The sequence below is a fragment of the Pelecanus crispus genome, chromosome 2 (assembly GCF_030463565.1).
Source record: "Pelecanus crispus isolate bPelCri1 chromosome 2, bPelCri1.pri, whole genome shotgun sequence".
Lineage (NCBI taxonomy): Eukaryota > Metazoa > Chordata > Aves > Pelecaniformes > Pelecanidae > Pelecanus > Pelecanus crispus.
Genome location: NC_134644.1, coordinates 26,713,640 through 26,733,948, shown reverse-complemented (window position 1 = coordinate 26,733,948; position 20,309 = coordinate 26,713,640). Strand labels below are relative to the sequence as shown.

The 20,309-nt window shown below is 36.1% G+C and overlaps 1 protein-coding gene across 2 annotated transcripts; it reads left to right on the top strand.

Annotated features, from left to right (window-relative positions):
* Window positions 1–503: 503 nt before the first annotated feature.
* KRIT1 (KRIT1 ankyrin repeat containing) lies at window positions 504–19,181 on the top strand. Of its 2 annotated transcripts, XM_075705434.1 has the most exons (16): window positions 504–605; window positions 1,055–1,214; window positions 2,620–2,712; window positions 3,620–3,749; window positions 5,828–6,071; window positions 6,368–6,483; window positions 6,917–7,060; window positions 8,113–8,269; window positions 8,554–8,661; window positions 10,313–10,469; window positions 12,671–12,822; window positions 13,494–13,660; window positions 15,892–15,979; window positions 17,687–17,893; window positions 18,208–18,324; window positions 19,112–19,181. In XM_075705434.1, the coding sequence occupies exons 1-16, from the start codon at window positions 504–506 to the stop codon at window positions 19,178–19,180; spliced, it is 2,211 nt and encodes a 736-aa protein (XP_075561549.1). In that variant the 3' UTR covers window position 19,181. The 2 variants fall into 2 exon arrangements, with proteins under 2 accessions (XP_075561549.1, XP_075561550.1); XM_075705435.1 differs by lacking the exon at window positions 6,917–7,060.
* Window positions 19,182–20,309: the final 1,128 nt, after the last annotated feature.

The following is a 20,309-nucleotide window of genomic DNA, read 5'->3' as shown; positions in this document are numbered from 1 at the left end:
TGTTCTACTTCCTATTGGGGGCAGGGGGAAGGAAAATCATGTATTTTTGTGAAATCCCTGTGGAACTCGTGGAAGTGCAGTACTTTGTCATAGCACATTTTATAAATTACAGTGCTTGTCACTTTAGAATGGGTTTCTTTTTCAATTTCATATATTTTTCAGAGTCTTTGGCCTTTTGCTTGGCTTGCAAAATAAGGAAGATAGTTACAAAGTGGAAAAAAATATACATTATTTTTATTTTAAAAGTGGGTTAGAGAACAAGATTATTTGCATTAAATCTACGTGATGTAGGATTTTCCCGTCATGAAAAGGAAGCAGAATTGTATCAGCCATTGGTATTTCTCCAGTTACAGAACAATAAATGAATACCACAAAGAATCAGTGGATATAATTACTGCATCCTGAAGTTTAGCGTGCTGTTGGATTTTTTTTTTTGCTTTTTTTCAGCTGAATCTTTACTTACTGTTTATTCATTGTTTCCAGTGACAAAATAAGCAGGAGAGATGGGAAACCCAGAAAACATTGGAGATGCATATGTTGCTGTGATTCGTCCAAAAAATACTGCTAGCCTGAATTCTCGGGAATATCGAGCTAAATCCTATGAAGTAAAACTATTTAAATTTTTTTATTTATTTAAAATTTTAAAAAAGAATAAGTTATAGTAAATATGTAATAATATAGCAGAACAGAAAATATGACTATAACATTGCTTAAATAATGTCTGTGTATGTCATATACCTACTATGCATTGTCCCATCCGTATGGTATTGGAACACTTTATGGTTTTGTAATATCTGCGTGTTTCATGTCATTTCAGGGCCTTTTGCCCTGCGGGCTGCTCACTACAAGGGTGCAGTCTTGTCTTATTCTCTTTAACCTTACTGTTATGGAGGTCATTCTGACTTTGCCGTCCTGCTCCTCCTCATTCAGTGCTTCTTGAATTTTGTTACTGCTTTTAAAGTGGTACAGTAAATTAAAAAAAAAAAAATTAAAAAGTGTTCTGTGCTTGTTTCAGTTGTACTTAAACTCCTTTGGTTTCATTATTGTTTGATAGATTTTGTTGCTTGAAGTTCCCATTGAAGGCCAAAAGAAAAAAAGAAAGAAAGTTTTGTTGGAAACTAAACTGCAGGGAGGCACTGAGATAACCCAGAGCATCTTGGATTATGTATTAGAAGCCACCAAACCAATTTCACCAGCCAATCAGGGTATTAAAGGTAAAAACATTTTAATCTGATGTATTGTTGGTAGCTCTATAAAAATATTTTAAAAATTAAACGGGCATAAAAAAGTTGTGCAAAAGCATGAAATTAGTTTAAAAAAAGAAGGTATGTTTTGAGGTTCGTCAAAAAAACCCCAAGCCAACTATACAGTTAAAACCTTTAATTTACCTTTGTTTCCCTTTACGTTCCAACTCTATAAAATGCTTGCTAAAAGATTTTTATTAAGTGATACTTTGCCTGTCTGTACTACTTCTTCACATCAAATTGAGATTTACAGCTGAACAACTGGTAAATCAGATTGAAGGGAGTTTTTTTATCCTTAATTTCAGCTACAGCTTGACTTGAACTAGTGAATTGATCGCTTCTAAAGTCTGTTCTAAAGCCAGCATTGTTCAGTAGACAGTATCTACATGAAAATATTTCTGGCATGACCGTATCACTTACAGATACAATTTGATTAGTACATTTTCTTTTTCACTGTTGTGTAGCTAGTCTAGCAAACAACCTCGCACTTGTGCTGACAAAAATTGTTTTAGCTGGCGTATTTCATTTCCAGACTGGTATAAACTATACTGACTAAAGCACTTTCTTTTTTGCTGCGTACCTCATCTCTGCTTTGTAAGTAAGGTTATGCTGGGAAGGTTGTCAGTGTGGACAAGACAATGCAGTGCTAACAATTTATAAAAGGAATGCTGGCTGCATGGTAAAATGTTGTGGGTGGCAATAACTGGAGTTGGATGGACTTAACAAAGCTAATTGAGCAGCAAACATGAAATAACATAAGACCATTAATACACATTGAGGAATGCCTAGTAAAAGCAAAAACTGTGTGTTTCTTAGACAGTTTAGAGAGTTTTAAATTGACTCAGACAGAGGGCCCAAGCATTAATAAGCACAGCTCAGTGTGGCCACTGCTAAAATATGCAGCTGAGGTCAGAAAAGCAAACAAAATGCTAAATTCTGTAAGAGTAGAAGGGAGGATAACATGGAAAATACTTTCCTACCACTACATGAATAAAGCATTCACCCTAATGTGGAATATAGTATGCAGCCGTGCTTTCCCATTTCAAAAATAATCTTGTTTAACTTAAAGATAGGTGGTGGTTTGGGGGTGAATGCTATGAAAAAGCAGGGTTATAGGGAAGTTGCTATGAAAAAAGGGGTACAGTCATGTAATTTTTCATGTTAATGGGTATATACATATCCTTTTTTCACACGTATTTAGATTTTCTTAGCTTGCTTTAGATTATAGCTCATAATAATAATAATTTTTTCTTCCTAGAAATTAGGAAGATTGAGTCTGGTAAGCTTTCAGATAGCCAACTCCAGATTGTTCCTTTTTTGCTTTGTTTTGTTGGTTAATTAATTATTTTGGGTTTTTTTTTTAATACCGTGCTAGGAAAGCGCGTAGTGTTAATGAAGAAGTTTCCTCTTGATGGAGAGAAGGCAGGCCAGGAGGCATCACTTTACATTGTTCCAACTGTTGTGAAAGGTAACATTGAGCATAATTTCTGAAGTTGCACCTGTTTTAGCAGAAGTTCAGTTGAGGGTTTATTAAGATTTTTTATGAATATGCTATATGGCCTTTTTATGTATTTAAACATTAGAAGTTGCATTCAGGTGGAAACCTCTCTCTGAATACTTTAAAACTTGAAGAATTTACATTAAAATTAAGGAAGAAACTTGGTTTTAATGTATTGCCTTTTTTTCTGTAACAATAGCACACTTCTGGTTTAAGCTGTATGCGTTCACTTGATTATATTTCAAAACATATGCATTAACTTGTATAGAACTTACTGAATGCAAGTCTAAGAAAGACATCCTGTTCAGTTCAGTGTTATTTACTCAGAGAAGAATGCTTACTGAAGTCTGTAAACAGTTTTGTTTGGATAAGGAATGGTGACTAAAGTCTTTAGAAGGCAAAGTAAATTGCTTGTCAGGAAAGCATTTTTAAAAAAATCCTGAAGTGAAAGTCTGTGGGCTTTTGGGGAAACTCCTTCATTTTTGCCTTATTGATAGGCCTTAAGGATAAAAACTATCAAATAAATAGTTGGAGTTACCAATAGCAATAAATACCTCTTCCAGTCCTGAGTCCTGTTATTTTATTTTTTTCTGGCAACAGTATACATTTAATATTAATTCCTCAGTTGAAGCTGATCACACTGGTGGAATAGTAACTGAACACCTCAACGTTTTTAAGGCTAGCCTGTTGAGTTGTGAATTGTTATGTAAGGATTGTATATAATTGCTATCAATTATCATTTGGAAAAAATTAAGTTACTCTAGTCTAAAGTTAGAATACACTCTCAGTTAGTTAGGAACATGTAACTACAAAAGAGGCAGGAGGGAAAATAAGGTTCTTCTCATTGATGTGTCTTCAGAGTATGTTTCCTTTTTAGATAATACGAAATATGCATACAGTCCTGGATGCCCTGTGTTCTACTGTTTACAAGACATCATGAGAGTCTGCAGTGAATCCAGCACCCATTTTGCTACGCTTACTGCAAGAATGTTAATTGCCTTGGATAAGTAAGAAATGTCATCAGTAAAAATACATTAAAATAGAAGTTAAACAAGATAATGTGTAGATGTAGCGCATAGTTTTTATAGCATTCTTGTGATTAAGAAGGAAATCATTGTGATATCATGTTATTTTCTTCATGTTTACTAGAAACTGAAACCTTGACAACATATTTCTAAATCTTTTAAAAAAATCTTTTGCAAACTGAAGAATGGTGTGTTTATGTAAATCAAGTGGCTTTTTGGAAGTTCTTGCTCACAGGGAAGATTTTGTAAAATCATATAAAATACTATTGATTAATCTTCTGTAAGTGACATAATTGCCATCTGTAAGATGTGTAGTAAAAATACCCTGTTAATTGTATATCATTATAACTTGTATTTAAATTAACCCCCCATTAACAGAGAGTGCATATTCCCCAGTCATACAAATTTATTTGCAGTAGGGAATTAACTTTCAGAAAGGTGATTAGTTGTTTAGCCAGATTTACGGTAGTTTGAAAATTGAATACGTGAGCAGTTTTGTTTTTTTTTTTTTATATACCCTTAACAAAGAAATACCAGACCTACTTATGCATGAACTTACTTGCTTTAAGTCAGGTGAAACTCTTGGCTAACATGAAAAATTGTAAGTTACAGGCTATTGCCTAAAAAGGTTCCATGTGTAGGGTTTTTACAGTTTATTAGTAGAGTCATAATATTTCCATGTATGCCATTGTGCCAGTTGTTATATTTATTTCCTACTTAATGAGTGCATTCAGACTCTAAGCTCTGCTTAAGATGTTTTACCAGCCTTACAGTTGTGAGAGAATCCATGGAAGTACAGTAGAAAACAGTTCATGTTGATTATTCTTTATGTATGTAACCTGAAACAGTACTTTTCAAAGGTTCAAACTACCGTAACTAATTTATCTGCCAACTGTTTAGAGAAAACATCTGAAAATACCTCAGAGGGGCAAGAGGGTGTTTATAGCATGATGATCACAATTTTACAGTCCTCCTTCCCAGCAGGACTGTGAGTAAGTGAAGAGAGCACAGCTTTTGTAGCACGTGGTTGCTTGGATGTGGGACTTAAAAATCCAGGCCTAAGCACATGCATTGAATTGCAGGCCACGTTCTGCCATCCTTACACGTGGTTCTGGGACAGACAAGATCCAAGCAGTCTGCCAGTGGATCTATCTTTCCAAAGCATGTACTTACCTTTCTTCTATATTTCCAGGCTAAATCACTAAACGGAATTTATGGTATTCCAGCGAAGTAAATGTTTGTCTCAAGCTTGTGAGAAAGTATGTGCTGAAACCTTAAATACAAACCTGGCTTTAGACCCTTAGTTAAAATGTGCCCCATTCAACATAACACAAAAATAATTTAGCCATTCAGTGAAAATACAGTTATTCAAAAATCCTGAGCCCTGTGTTGTATAGCATATGTGGCAGAGAAAGTAAGAGGGCTCTGAAGCCCTTCTATGCTGTTAATAAGAGTGCACTTGGAAGAGAATAACCTTCAGCACAGCTTTGTGAAAAGGCAGGTGGTAGCCTGTGTGAAAGAGACTTGGCAGTTTGGAAACTACCGAAGAACCTTCTGATTTTTTGCCTTTTCCCACCTCTCCCTAATGAAACACATGAGTTGGAAGGCTTAAGTCAGAACAGATACTGAAACTTCAACTCGCCCTTAAACAAACTGCTTTAAGTTTCGAAATTTGTATGTTGAGAGTAGTAATACTGATAAAGTGAAAGTAAACGAAATGGTGACATGTTGGTGTGGTTAAGTGTTTTGGCTATGATCAACGTTACCTTAGCTTATGATTTCCTTTTATTTGAGAGTTTGCATCCGCAGGAAATGTGTTTGAGCAAATACATTTGCTTAACTATATTTGGCTAAAAAATTTCCATGTTTGGGGATTAATTTAGTGCTATAAAATTGTCTGTGCACATTATAAGTAATGATATAAGTAATACAATTTTTTTTTAATTGAAATGTGTGATTATCATACATACAACCCTTAATCAAACAAAGTAATGGACAGGCATGACCAAAATAGTCCTTTTCTACCTGCAAATGAATTACTTGCCCATTCTGTCCCGCAGGTGGTTGGATGAACGGCACACCCAGTCTCACTCCATCCCAGCTTTATTCAGACCATCTCCTCTTGAGAGAATTAAAACAAATGTAATAAACCCTGCCTATGCTATAGAACCTGGTCAAACAGAGAGCTCGTTACACATGGGTTATACTGCCCTGGAAATAAAGAGTAAAATGCTGGCATTGGAGAAAGCAGATATGTGTATCTACAATCCTTTGTTTGGATCTGATCTTCAGTATACCAATAGGGTAAGAACTATATTTTAATTTTATATTTTTGAAACATACATACACGTTCATTTTACAATTCATTAATTTATTTGATATGAGTGTGTGCTTTATGTTTAATATAATTAGATTTCTTTATTGCACACTTACAGCTAAACAGTTTTTCAAATCCTCACAGTTGAACACCATTCCCTTTAATTATAAAATGTTACTATCATAACTTTGGTTTCAAGAGACTACCCGGCCTGGATGGGGGATTATTTAGCCAAATTTCAGTAAGATATTTTTTCAGTTGTGTTTAAATTCTGTCTTCACAGGTTGACAAAGTGGTAATAAATCCATACTTCGGCCTTGGAGCCCCAGACTATTCAAAGATCCAGATTCCTAAAAGAGAAAAGTGGCAGCGTAGCATGAGCAGTGTCACAGAGGACAAGTATTATGTTACATTCCTTTTTCATTAATGGATAATTTTGTTTTGTTATATTACAGTAGTACTTGGTAGACTTGGTCAGAATGAGATTCCTATTACTTTAGGGCTTTACTGTATAAATACATATTTTAAAAAATCCTATTTGAAGACACTAAGTACTGAGAAACACAACAATTAAAGGATGGACTGAGAAAAGTTTAAATTATAAACATTAGGGAAGCATTGCCTGGCATAATGAATACAGCTGTGGCTTGACTACTGCATGATGAAAATACTAGTTGTATGAATACTGACACATTTTAGCTGCATGAGCTTCATTTTTATTCTTCATGTAGATCTACGGTTAGCGCTGTGTTAGTAACTTAAAGTCAGTGTTCTCAACTATTGAAATATTTCTGAACTCTGTTTTCCTCCTGTTTCCCCTTTTAATTCATAGGGAACACCAGTGGGTAGATGATTTCCCTCTTCACCGCAGTGCTTGCGAAGGCGACTCTGATTTACTAAGCCACCTTCTGGATAAAAAGTTTTCTGTTAATCAGTTAGATAGTGACCACTGGGCACCTATCCATTATGCATGCTGGTGAGTCAGATGAATATAGTTTTGCCAGTCAAATGCATTCTTGCTATCATGATTCTGTAGTGCTACTTATTTATGTAAGTTATCATACAGACTCAAAAATGTGAATTCAAAAGAACTCTAGACTTTTTACACTCTGACTCTAATATATGTTAGTGTTAACCTTCTGAAGAGAAAGATTGCTTCAGGTTTTGAGGTAATTTCAATCAGAATGGTTTCAAGGTATGGAGATTCTATCATCAAACACTTACCTGTTGGCTCTTATGAAGCATCTGTTCTAATTCCTGTTGGAGACACTGAGTCTAGTTTAGTTTGGTAACTTTTACAGTCTTTGTTGGTTAAAGGCTGTGAGCATTCTTACAGCTGAGCTGAACACATTTTGGTGATGGTCAGGCTTTCAGTGGGAAGCTGGACTAGGTGATCTACGGAGGTCAACTTGTCTGACTATAACTCTGTGATGATTTAATCTGTAAGTGCTTGGAGAGCTTTCCTCAGTTGTTGTAAAAATGCTTTTGTTTTATCTTTATGCAAGTTACTCTCCTGTATTTATAATAGTGTCTGATGACACAAATAACATGAAAATCAAACTTGGTTATTAAAAACAAAAATTTACTTGATTTTTAGTGTTTGTCAGAAAATTTGCATAAATGGTATACACAAGATTTACCAGTTATCAGCGTGAGGCTTAAGAGTCCTCAGGATCCATCTGCATGACAATCAGAAGCTTTAATCTGATTCTCACACAGATTTTCTTACTTTTTTCAGACAAGGCTGAACTCTGTTTTGCCATGACTGAATTGCTACAACTACTCAAACTTAGCTAGTTTAAAGCAAGGTTCTGTTTGTCTATAATGACAAATGGTTACTAGACCGATGGTTACCAAAGAAGTTCAGAACTGATACTAATTTCTACGAACTTGTTAATGTTTCATTGTCTTTGGGTCATTTCAAAGCTGAAAACCCTTGAGCATGGAAATACAATTTTCTGTATTTAGGACTATCTGAAAAAAGATTTTATGTTTGCTATGTCTGTTCTGCTTTAAACCTGTCTGCAGGTATGGAAAAGTTGAAGCCACTCGAATGCTGTTGGAGAAAGGGAAATGCAATCCAAATCTTTTGAATGGCCAACTTAGCTCTCCTCTTCATTTTGCTGCTGGAGGTGGTCATGCTGAAATAGTACAAATTCTACTCAATCATCCAGAAATTGACAGAGTAAGTCCTGTCTGTGTATAGAAATAGCAGGTTTAGCAACAGTTTCTAGCTTGTGTATGTGAAATATTTTGTGTTTAGATCACAATGTGTAAACACAATGATTCTGTTGAGAGATTACCGAAAAATGGTTAAATATTTTTCATTACCTCTACTTTTCCCATTGTATATCAACTAAGTGTTTAAACTCTAGGATCAAGGAGTTTAATTATCTCAAAAAATGTTTAAATGTTTACCTATCTCCAGTGAAAACAATGTATTATCAGTGTTTCTGTTTACATTTGTAGCACATTACTGATCAACAAGGAAGATCTCCGCTGAATGTCTGTGAAGAGAACAAACAAAACGAGTGGGAAGAAACTGCAAAACTGCTGAAGGAAGCCATAAATAAACCTGTATGAGTTTATTTTCTAAATAGTTTAAAGTTTATATTTAATTTACACATAAACTTGTAGAAGAGCTAAGCTTACTTATAGCTGTTACTGGAAATGCGCAGTAGTGAAATTGTTAGTGTAAATATTGACAAACTGACATTTTGTCTCTTTAAATGTTTCTGTCTATGTTTATTGCTCAAGAAATATATGTAAGACTTTAAACGTGATGTTTTGATTTATTTGTAGGAGCATCACATCAGCTACTGATTTTATGTCTACTTTTGATCATAGAACCATCAGGTTGCTTTATGCATTGTCATCTCAACATGTTGATAAACAGGAGCATTCAGCTGGCCGAATGTAGGCTTCTACAAAAATAGACTTTACATTGTCCGTGTAGGCTTCCTTTGCAGACAGGGGAGATCTAGCCAGGACAGTAAACAAAATTTACAATGTGATTCTTCTCATCCTGAAGTTGATTTAAAATTAGCCAAATGATATAAAATCACCTGTTTGACTTCAGATGCAACTTGTGTATCTGTAGGTAGGTGGCAGTAAACCTGTCGGTTTTTCAAGATGTTTTAAATTATCTTCATTTCACTCTATATGAATGAATCTTCCAAAAGAATTAATGAAGGAATTGACCTCCTTTATTTTAGGGATCTTATTATGCAGTTGATCAAATGGCAGATGTGTGTCTAATGACTCTAAAAGACTAATGCACACATTTTACGTAGATTTCACAGCGTGATAGGTGATATTATGTTGTCACTTATTACTATTGAATTAATACATTAAAATTTAAAAAAAGATAGAAATTACTGCAATACAAGCACAATGACTACTGCAGTGAAAATAGACTGATGTTTTCCATTCCGGCCTCATTTTCAGTCAGTTGTCATTTTCCAAGGCATTAATCTTTTTTTCCAGAAGTTTTTAGGAACTCAGTTCTTGACAAGTAAGTAGATTTGAAGAAGGGAAATAACAAATTCCCGCAACTTTTTTATTCAAGCAGCTGAAACATTTAACCTGTTAGAGAGATGAAAACAAGAAGTTGAATTGGTTTATGACTTGTGTGTATATGCTTTAAGCACCTGATTTACATTTAAGTACATCTTTCAGGAGGCATACTCTGGGCCTACATGCAATTCAGTGGAAGCTATGGGAGTTCTGAAGGGAAAGATGATTTATTATTAGTAATATTATAGAAGTGCTAAAAGATCTTAGTGAGATTGTGTTCTTATTGTACTGGGGTCTGTATAAAGGGTGGTGCTTCCCTCTGAAAAATCTTTTTACTATAGACTAATGAGGGGAATAATTTGTAACCTGCCAGTAATAGTGAGGCAGTCATTTTGGGATATGCGTAGGTGGTTGAGCCCAAATCCTTCAGGGAAGTTTTAAATGCCTACTTGCCTTTGAGTTCAAAAAGTCCTCACAGTATCAGTAAGATCTTTCTTGGAGTTATTGTGGTAAAAAGCACAGTGTAAGAACTTGCACAGGACATGAGACAAGCAGTTTTGATAAACAGTTAATATGCAGGAGTTGTGCAATGTTCTTTTTCTCAACAGTGTGGATGTTGCTGAATTATGGTAAAATTGCTTTCCTCTTCAGAAGCATCAACAGAAAGGATTTTAACAAGTTCTTTGTTTAATTTCTTTAAATGTTTATGTAGTATGAAAAGGCACGAATTTATCGTATGGATGGGTCATATCGCTCTGTTGAGCTGAAACATGGAAACAATACAACTGTACAGCAGATAATGGAGGGGATGCGTTTGTCTCAAGAAACTCAGCAGTACTTCACTATCTGGATCTGTTCTGAGAACCTCAGTAAGTAACGAGGAAGATCGTTATACTTGAGAGTTTATCATATTTTTTTTATGTCTGCTTGCCTTTAAAAAAAAAAATCTTAGGAAATAGGAAACATGCTCACTGACAGTTCTGTATTAGCCTCTTTCTATCAGCTTTTGAAGGCCATCCTTTAGGAGTTAATTTGTATCTAGGCTGTCTGTTAATACACTTTGCCCCTGTGAGACACTCTAAGCTGTGTAGGTCTCATTCTTTCTATCTTTTGCATAGGGAGTGAAACCAATTTTTCTATATCCTTTGCTTAAGCTTTCCTCCAGTAGATCAACCCCCAGCCTTTACAGCCTGATGTCTCCAAACTGTGCTTTCAGAGCTATAGAGAGCTTCTCCATTTTAGCCATCATTTTGGGTACCCCCAATAGGTCTGACCCTGTGTCACTGTGGCATCTAGAATGTATTTCATCTAGGAAGGTGAGGCTAGTCCAGACTGCCTTTCTGTTACGGGGCACCTTTGCTGTCATAGTCCTTACTGCTAACTTACCCTGATTTTAATGGTATTTTTATTCCCAGAGTATCTGAAATTGGATGCATGTAGTTGTTTTTACCATGTTTAATCTCTTTAAAACTAGTAATTAAAGTCAAGCTGACGAATGTTTTTTTTTCATTAGGTCCTCTAATCATATGAATTTTCATGTGGTTTGCACCAAACTGATTTTTGATAAACAAGTTTTCAGATATATTTGGTGGGAGGGAATTCTGATGCAAAACATCATTATTACATTTGCTGTATTTTTTGGTATTTCTGGTCTAAATAAAAAGTGTATTATAGTTGTAGTTTCAGATATGTAGCAAAAGATAAATAGAACCACAAAAGAGTCAATGATTGTCATTGTGTTTTGTCAGAAAATGTGGTAAACAGTACTGCTGCAACAAGATAGCTATGGGACACATTATAATGGATTTACAAAGCACAATTCAGGTCTGGTAGGATACTGTGGTGACAGTACCATTAACACAGAAGCCTTGCATTTAAAATTTTATTTACTGTTGTCAGTCGTCCACTACAGTGGCATTGTTACTTTTTTTTAAAACCTATAAATATTGCAGGAAGTCTTTTCTTCATTCTTCTCTAATTTTTTTCTCCCACTGTCATGCCATTTGCCTTTTTACTTTGCTGTATGCCACATCACTACCGTAACCCTCAGTTAAACATAGATATTAATGTCTGGAAGAAAAGGAAGTGTTTGAGTGTTGAAGTCTTGCTGCTTGTACCTTTTCTAAATATGTATGTCATGTTTTACTCAAATCATTGAAGTATTACCCTTGCATTTTAGGGGAAGAGCTCACTGATACATTGTTCGTTTAAAAACAAGTAATTCTCTAGATATTTAGTCTAAGTTTGAAAATGAGTCAGCTTCTGATTTACAGCTTCAAACATCTAATGGACAAATTTCATTATAAAATGTATGTCTTGCAGCTTGTGTACAACTGTAAAGACCATAGTTTTCTTGTTTGTAGGATGGATAATGTTTTTCTGTGTTCGAATGTAAGGTGGATAAGTTGAGTGAACAGATTTATTCTCAGTGAAAAGATGTTGCACTATAACATGTCTTTTGAAATTTTTCATATAATGCGATATGTCACAGCGTAAAAGCCAGAGCAGTGAGGATGAGGTAGATACAGCCTTCTAGTGCCTCACTACTAGAAAACAGCCAAGCAATAATCACAAGGACTGGCAGGGTGAATGAGCAAAACTGAAGGTATGGACTCTAGTACATCATAGGACTGTAGTCGAAAGCTCTGTATTGATTTCTCAGCTCTCATACACAGGAGAACATGAAACATTGGATGACTGTAGCCTGTTAAGAATCGAGACTTTTCTTTAGATTAAAAAAAAGAATGTCTGTTCTGAGAAGTTTATGGTTTATATATATCCAAAAATGGCAAATACATTTATAAGATAAGCTATATCTGTATTTTTCTGTCAGAAACAAGATTATTTGACTTAGTGTTTCTCCCATAATAATTGAGGTAACAGTCTCTAATGTTTTATTATTGTGTTTTTAAGGTATATAGCCGTTTAGAAACCGTAGGGGAAAATGTTTGTTAATGAGACCTCAGCTTCACGTACTCTGGTTCTGGTGCAGCATTTAATCATATATATATGTGTGTGTGTGTGCTGGGTTATTCTTTTGTTTATTTATTAAAAATAACTTATTTTTCAGGCCTCCAACTGAAGCCATACCACAAGCCTTTGCAACATATTCGAGATTGGCCTGAAATATTCACTGAACTGACAAACTTGGATCCTCAAAGGGAAACTTCACAGCTTTTCTTGAGAAGAGATGTGAGACTTCCACTGGAAATAGAAAAAAAGGTCTGCACTAAGTGATAGCATGAAATCCTGGTCAGAGTCAGAACACTTTGACCATTAACACTCAGCGTGCTTAATGACTGTAGTAATTTCCAAACTTACTTAAACAGGACCTCTCCTTTCCTTTTCTGTAATAGTTTGAGTCTTCAGGTTCTTCCCTCCCTTTCTCCCTCCCTCTCGCCCTCCCACCCTCTCTCTTTTCTCTCTCTCTCTCATTTCTCACCTTCCCAACTGTTTGGTTTATCATAAGTCTATGTGCCTCACTCTGTCTGTCTGTCATACAGCTAAAAACAACCTGCCCAGTTTTCTTTCTTTTCCTTGTGCTGTGATTTTTCAGATATTTAATTGGACCATTTCAATGGGATTATTCAAAGATATTACTCAAAATGGATTCATGGGGGGAAAAAGCACAGATGTCAGTATTTCTGTGGACCTTTTGATTGGGCATGGTACGCTAGTCACCTTTAATTTTTAAGTGTGTTCGATCAGTGAAGTCTTGAATTAAGTAAATGAAAATATGTCATTTTTTCTATTACAAACCATTACTAAAATGTACACTTCAGTCAGGATCACACCTTTGTCTTCTGTCTCTGAATCAGTGAGAAATTGTACTTATAGTTTCTAAGCTCATTTTCTTTTACAAAGAAATCATCTTATTTAAATCTTTTTAACAGATTGAGGATCCATTGGCTATTCTTATCCTTTTTGATGAAGCCAGATATAATTTACTGAAAGGTTTCTATACATCACCTGATGCCAAGCTGATCACACTGGCAAGTCTGCTTCTGCAAATAGTCTATGGGAATTATGAGAGCAAGAAACACAAACAGGGCTTTCTAAAGTAAGTATGTGTGTTTAGAACTTAAAAGCATGGTTTTAGATGAAGTATTTTTAGATAGCACTTACTATGGAACTCTCAAATTTTAGGTATGATTAATTTATTATTGTTCTCCATCATTGAGCTCTAGTTCAGAGTAATCACATAACCCTTGTAGCATTAATAGAAGCTGGACATGGGGTCTGAAAAATAATTAATCTTAATTATTGCGGTCCCAGGCAGAGGGATGGAGGTTCTGTATTCTGTAAGTCTATACTGACGTACAGTAACACCAAAATGAGTAAGAGTATTCCTGTGAATGAAGGGTTTTGACAGGACTGAGACTTTGGACGATGCTGAAGAAACCTCTTACTGTGTCCAGTTAGACCAACTTCTGGGATTGGCTTTCTTCCCTCTTTGAAGAGGACAGACCATGCAGAGATATTATTTCTGTTCTCTCATTTGTATGTGAACTGCTATACTAAATTGGTCAGAAACATAGCACCAGTAGGGCTCTGCCAGATGGTGCTTTTCTCTCCCCTTCTTTCTGCTTGCCAGCACAACAGTAGCTGAGCTGTTCTGGGATATGGCTTTTTCCTCCCACGTACGTTTCTGCAGCAGTATCTGAGCACATCAGGATTCCAGTTCTCTACTGTGTGCACCTTCACTCCACCCCCCTACCATCTTCACCTCAGTTCATTCATGTAACAGCAGCTGTGCTATTCTGGAATGCTACTATACTTCTCATTGCCTCTCATTCACAGCATCAGCTGAGCTGTCTTGGCTTGCTTTTTTTTGGTTGTGTTCTCCACCATCAGTAAATCAGGGTGCATTTTCTGCTACAGTTATGCTGATGTAAGTGTGGGCTGCCTCTGAAAGGGCTGGCTGTACTGACTGCACTTGTTTGTTCCTTTCTTTTCCTTCTGTTAGGTGTAGAGACTGTACCATTATGGAGTAAGCTAAGTGCATGAGCTCACTGACTGGAAAACTTTAGGGTGGGCTGTTCAGTAGGTTCAGCTGTTGACCTGTCTTGTCCTGCAGTTGCACAGTTGGTAGATAGAGCATAAGGAGAATTGGTTTTGAGTGGGACTGCCCACACTGCAGGAGCATGCAGTTAAATGCAACTGGGTTTAATACAAAACTACCCCTGCTGAATCCCAGCAGCTGCAGGGTGGTGTTCCTTTCCACACTGGGGCAGATGAGCAATATAGCTATGAGTTGAACCTGCTCAATGGAATTGTTTGACTCTGTAGACAGGACTACTTGGAAGGATAGTTTGGGCAAGATAGAAGAGCCTTGTGGGCATTAGGGCATGCTTTCCATCCATATTCAAATGAAGATGTTGGCAAATATCTGTCTGTTCTTCTTCAGATAGATGAAAAGATTTATATTCTGAACTTTTTTTGTAGTAGATGTAAATGTTTTATCAGAAGACTGGTCATTTAAAAATTATATTCAGGCTGTTGTTTGTATGAGGGTGTCCCTGACCTGGATGCATTGTCCTGTGCAGGGTTTTTGATTGGTAGATCATATGTGCAGTTACTGACAAATGTATTTTAAAAATACTAGATAGTCTCAAAAACCTAGTGATGCAATCTAGATTAATTGTGCATAAAAACAAACTAGCAAAGGCTTCTTTTTACTGTCTTTCATTTGGTTGTGGGTTTTTAAAGGCACTTTTTATAAATAGCTTGACTTTCATATCATGTAGTATCTAACTTTCATGTGGAAATAAATGGGCCAAATCTTTGGTGGTGCTGAATACAACAGTGAAGGGAAGAGCACCTATAAGCTGTCATCTTTTCTGAGTATGTAATCATAGAATCATTTAGATTGGAAAAGACCTTTAAGATCATCCAGTCCAACCATTAACCTAACATTACCATAATATTCTGGTATAAATAAATGACTGTTCATATATCATTTTGGCTTCCAAACTGGAATTCAGCAAACCGGTCTGTAATCAAGTAAGAGTTATGTGTTCTGCTAGCATTTTCTCTCCGTGCCATGTTCATGATGCACTGACACAAAGTGTGCAACACAAAGCTGGATCTCCATTAACTGAGAATTACACTACATCTTAGGAAGCCTTAGCTTACGTTTCAGGAATGCTTCTCACCTGACGAGGCAAGACAGAGTGGGACCTGAGTGTCTAGCTCAATATGTGACTTGAAGATACCAATGGTCAGACATTGTTCTTTCTCCTTACTTTGTTTAGTGAAGAAAAACTTTTTTCTGCTTTGTTTTTCTCTTAGTGAAGAAAATCTTAAATCCATAGTACCAATCACTAAACTAAAAAGTAAAGCTCCTCACTGGACAAACAGGATACTTCATGAATACAAGGTGAGATACATAATCAAATAGTAGAAAATCCTGTCTTAAACATTTTGACTGTTTGGTTGTCAGGTAATGAACAAAAATACTGGTATATAAAGCTAGAAATGTGTGTGTTCTGAATTTTTGGGATGGATTGGAATGCTGTTGTACAGTTACAGTTGATCTGTTTGTTAGAAGTAAATATCATTGTCATCTGTTCATTTATCTTCAGTGTTAACTGTGTATTGGGCATACTGCCAATTCAGGCATACGTGTAAAAAATCTACTCTGACTTACATTTTCACATTTGGTTGCAGCGATAGATCCACAAAGTCCTTTTTGCCAATGTAACTTGTATGTTAGGGATCTGGTAGTGCTGCCAATGCACGTGTGCACACACACACAAACTTCTTTGACCAGAGCAGTTAACTGAGCAAAATTTTTAAATGTGGACTTGGGCTGTTTCTGTAAAAGACATCTAACTAAAGGGCTGTGGATTCCAAATGCAGTCAGAGGCACCTGAAGGTTAAATTTGTGAACTTCATAAAAAAAATCTAGAAAAAGTGAAGTGGGTTGGAGAACTGTACTGGCTAACATGCATCACTAAACGTAGCTGACAGGGAACACCACAGAGGCACCCAGGGAATCTTTCCAGGCCTTGCTCCTCTTTTGAGATGAGGTTACTCAACCATAAACTTCCTCTTGGTGCTCATACCTTTTTGTCAGAAGTCAACAGATCAGCCCTGTTCTTTGTAATACACATGAAGGAGGGTCTGATGGTGGTCTTTCTAAGACTATGGTACAGCAGAGGGCATAGCAGAGTAGTCTCTACTCTTTCTTATATCGGATAATACGTAAGAATGAGCGTAGCTTTCTTGACTTCTGCTCTTAGGCCATTATTTTGGGGTATGGGGAAGGGGGAAAGGAGTTGCAGTCTTTTGTTCCAAAAATATTCATATATTTTACAGTTTTAAAATGGCTGTGTAGAATTCAGATAAGCTGTAATGCGGGGTGTGGATCCAAAGAAGTTCGTCCCATCCATCACACCCACAGTCATGGCCCGCTAACTGTTCAAGGCTTGTGTTCTCTCTCATGCCTGTGCCTTCTTATCTCATGTGTGGCCCAGCCAAGTTTTTTGTTTGTTAGGGCACTTCACATCAGTCTGTTTTGAGGCGGGAGCACTCTAGCAATCCTTTGTTGTGACTGTTTCACTCTAGTGAAGAGGAAGAAACAGAAGCCTGTCTCCTTCTGAAGGAGGGCTCCATTAAAGAAAACTGCACCTCTCTTTTGCTTAGAAAAGAAAAAATCCATTATTTTGGGGGGGGTTGCTTGCTTACCTTACCATGCCTCACTGGATTGGACCCCTTAAAGGAGGAAGAATGCTTAGTTTTAAGGATTGTGATGCATTTACTGTGAGATGGGTGCATAGCTGCTTATCCCTGACAAATCCAACATACTCCTGAGAGAAGCAAAATTGTGGGGCCCTGCAAAGGTTAGGTGTCTGTGGCTCAGATTTCTGAGGCTCATACAGGTATCTGCTTTCTGCCTCAGACTCTTTCGGCATTTGAGCCTTTCTGTGGCTCTAGGTTTTAATTTAGATGTAGGAAGATGGTTGCTGGGAAGGCACTTTGGGAATACTTGTTTAGTGGGAATTTCACTAAATAGTGTTTTTTCTTCAAATAATCACAACTATTTGGAAAGACTTGTTGATTGCCATTGTTCCTTTATTTCTAGAATCTCAGCACCAGTGAAGGTGTAAGTAAAGAGATGCATCACCTTCAGCGCATGTTCTTGCAGAATTGCTGGGAAATTCCTACTTACGGAGCAGCTTTTTTCACAGGACAGATATTCACCAAAGCAAGTTCAAGTAGCCATAAAGTCATCAAAGTGTATGTAGGAGTAAATGTAAAAGGGCTGCACCTCCTCAACATGGAAACAAAGGTCAGCTTAAGTGAACTGCCAATGATAACTATTAAACTTAATTGTGTTCTCTTAAATTCTTTGTGCTAGTAGTCATTTCCCATCCGACTATTTGGTTAAACTTGACTGTGAAGATTTCCAAGATTTGAAGATCTTCATAAGGCACTACTAATAGGCAGCCTTGTATTTTTCCACTTGACTCCTTTATAAGCTACAACTAGGTTGTGGAACATACTGTCCTAAGTCAGAATCCTGTCTAAGTGAACTAAGGAAAGCTCAGTTTGCAAGTATGGAGAATATTTTCTTAGTTGACTGTTTCCTACATTTCATTATAGGCTTTACTCCTCAGCCTAAAGTATGGTTGCTTTATGTGGCAGCTGGGAGATGGAGATACATGTTTTCAAATACACAGTCTGGAAAACAAAATGAGCTTTATTGTGCATACCAAACAGGTAAACTGTCATTTTTCATCCTTTATGTTCAATTATTTTTTCCTAAACTAGATACATGCCTCTTCTCTCTTGAGATTGACCACCCTTGTACAGTATAAAAAAAGCCCAAACCAAGCCCCCACAAAAATGATCTTTCTTTTTAATATTGCAGAATGTTTGCTTGCTTTCCTAGCATGTGAAGCCTTTAGGGTTCAAAATACATAAAATGCATCTGTAATCATTAGGGTAAACTTTTTTTTTTTTAAATTGAAACTGTTTGTTGCATATGCCCAATCCTTCAGACTCTAATGATAATTCCAAATATGATGAGAATTGCAGTTAGAGCTGGTAAGTTTGCTATCGGAAGTAGCGGAGTTTGAGATTGAATAAAACTGAGGATCTGTGAAGGCAGTGTTATAAAGCAACTTCACTGCAATTGCTACCAGCAACTTTTGATAGTGTTTCTGGACGTCTGATGGAAAATGCTTGTTTTACCCATAGTCTGCATCAGTGGTAATGTGCCATGTTCAGATGTGTTGTGACAAAATTACAGCTTTGAGCATCTTGCTTATTTTGACAGTAGTTGCTTTTGATTCTTATATATTAAGGTGGTTATAGGGGAAGTGATTGAGTATTTTGAAAAACACTTTCTGGTATCTGAGAAAAACCTAGGGTTTATTTTCCTTATTTCTAAAATTATGCAACTTCTAACTTACTATTTTTATCTACTTGCATTTGTCATATACTTAAGTTAATCATGTCATAGTTGTGAAATGCTGATAGAATTTAATTGTATACCTTTATATAGGCAGGTCTCGTCGTAAAACTTCTGATGAAATTAAATGGCCAGTTAATGCCAAGTGAAAGAAATGAATGATGGAAATGAACAACAGCTACAAACCAGCATCTTCTGGCTAAGCAAAAACCAACTTACTTCTCATCGTAACAGAAGACTTCCATGTACATGAATTTTACACAATAGAAAAGTCAATTTGTACAGTTTTTTAACTTTGTACAGAAGCTGCATGGTTTATTTTTTTAAAAAAACTATACAACATATCTATTCTTTTTATAAATATTTTTGTGTTTCATATATAAGCTATTGTAGGGCTTGAGCTTACCCAGTAAAGCTAATGCAATGTAAATGGTTTACTGAGTTGGACGAGCATGAATCAAGTCAGGCTTTTGTTCCCAGAGGGCTATGGGACTATCAGTGCTATTAAGCAAGTCTCAGTTAACCTATTTACCTTTTGTGTCATTCTGTGGAACATCAAGGAGGTTGTATATGTTACGGTATTTTGTAGACACTATTTTTAAGATACTGTTGATAAGTATGCTTAAAAGACCAGTTAGACCTTTGAGCAACTACTTTTGATAAACTCTTGGTTTTTATTTGGTTTCTGACAAACATTATAGCTGGCTTTATTTTTACTCTTAACTTTCTCATACTTTGTATTCATATTTATTCTAAAATATTGCATGAGGATGTCAAAAGGGAAATACTTTAAATCATTCAGAAGCCATATTAAATGTCTAGCATGCTTGTTTTTTAAAAAAAAATGGATTTTTACTTTTGCTGTGCAATATAAAATGTGTATATGGAGGGGGAGATACAGATTTACAAATGACTCTTACTCAGAGGACTTCAGAAAGTTTAATAAATATTACCCTGGATTGCAACATATCTGCAGTAACAAAAACTCATATAGGAGGTACTAAGTTATTTCTGTTGAACTAATTTTCCTACTCATTACTTCAGTTTCTTGAGGCTACAAGCAGTGCAGGATGCAGGAATGAAGATTTATAATGCAAGAAACTTGGCTACATTTTGTAAGCATTATGCCTGCTCTTTGCAGAATCAGGATTGGGTCTCAACAAGTTGGGTCCCAGGTGTAAGGTGGGACCCTATGCAGTCTGAAATGTATCCTTGTATGTTAAAATAGTATCCATAACACAAATCTTTAAAATTTCTGGTTGTATTTCAGGGTTTTAAGTGCACTTGACTA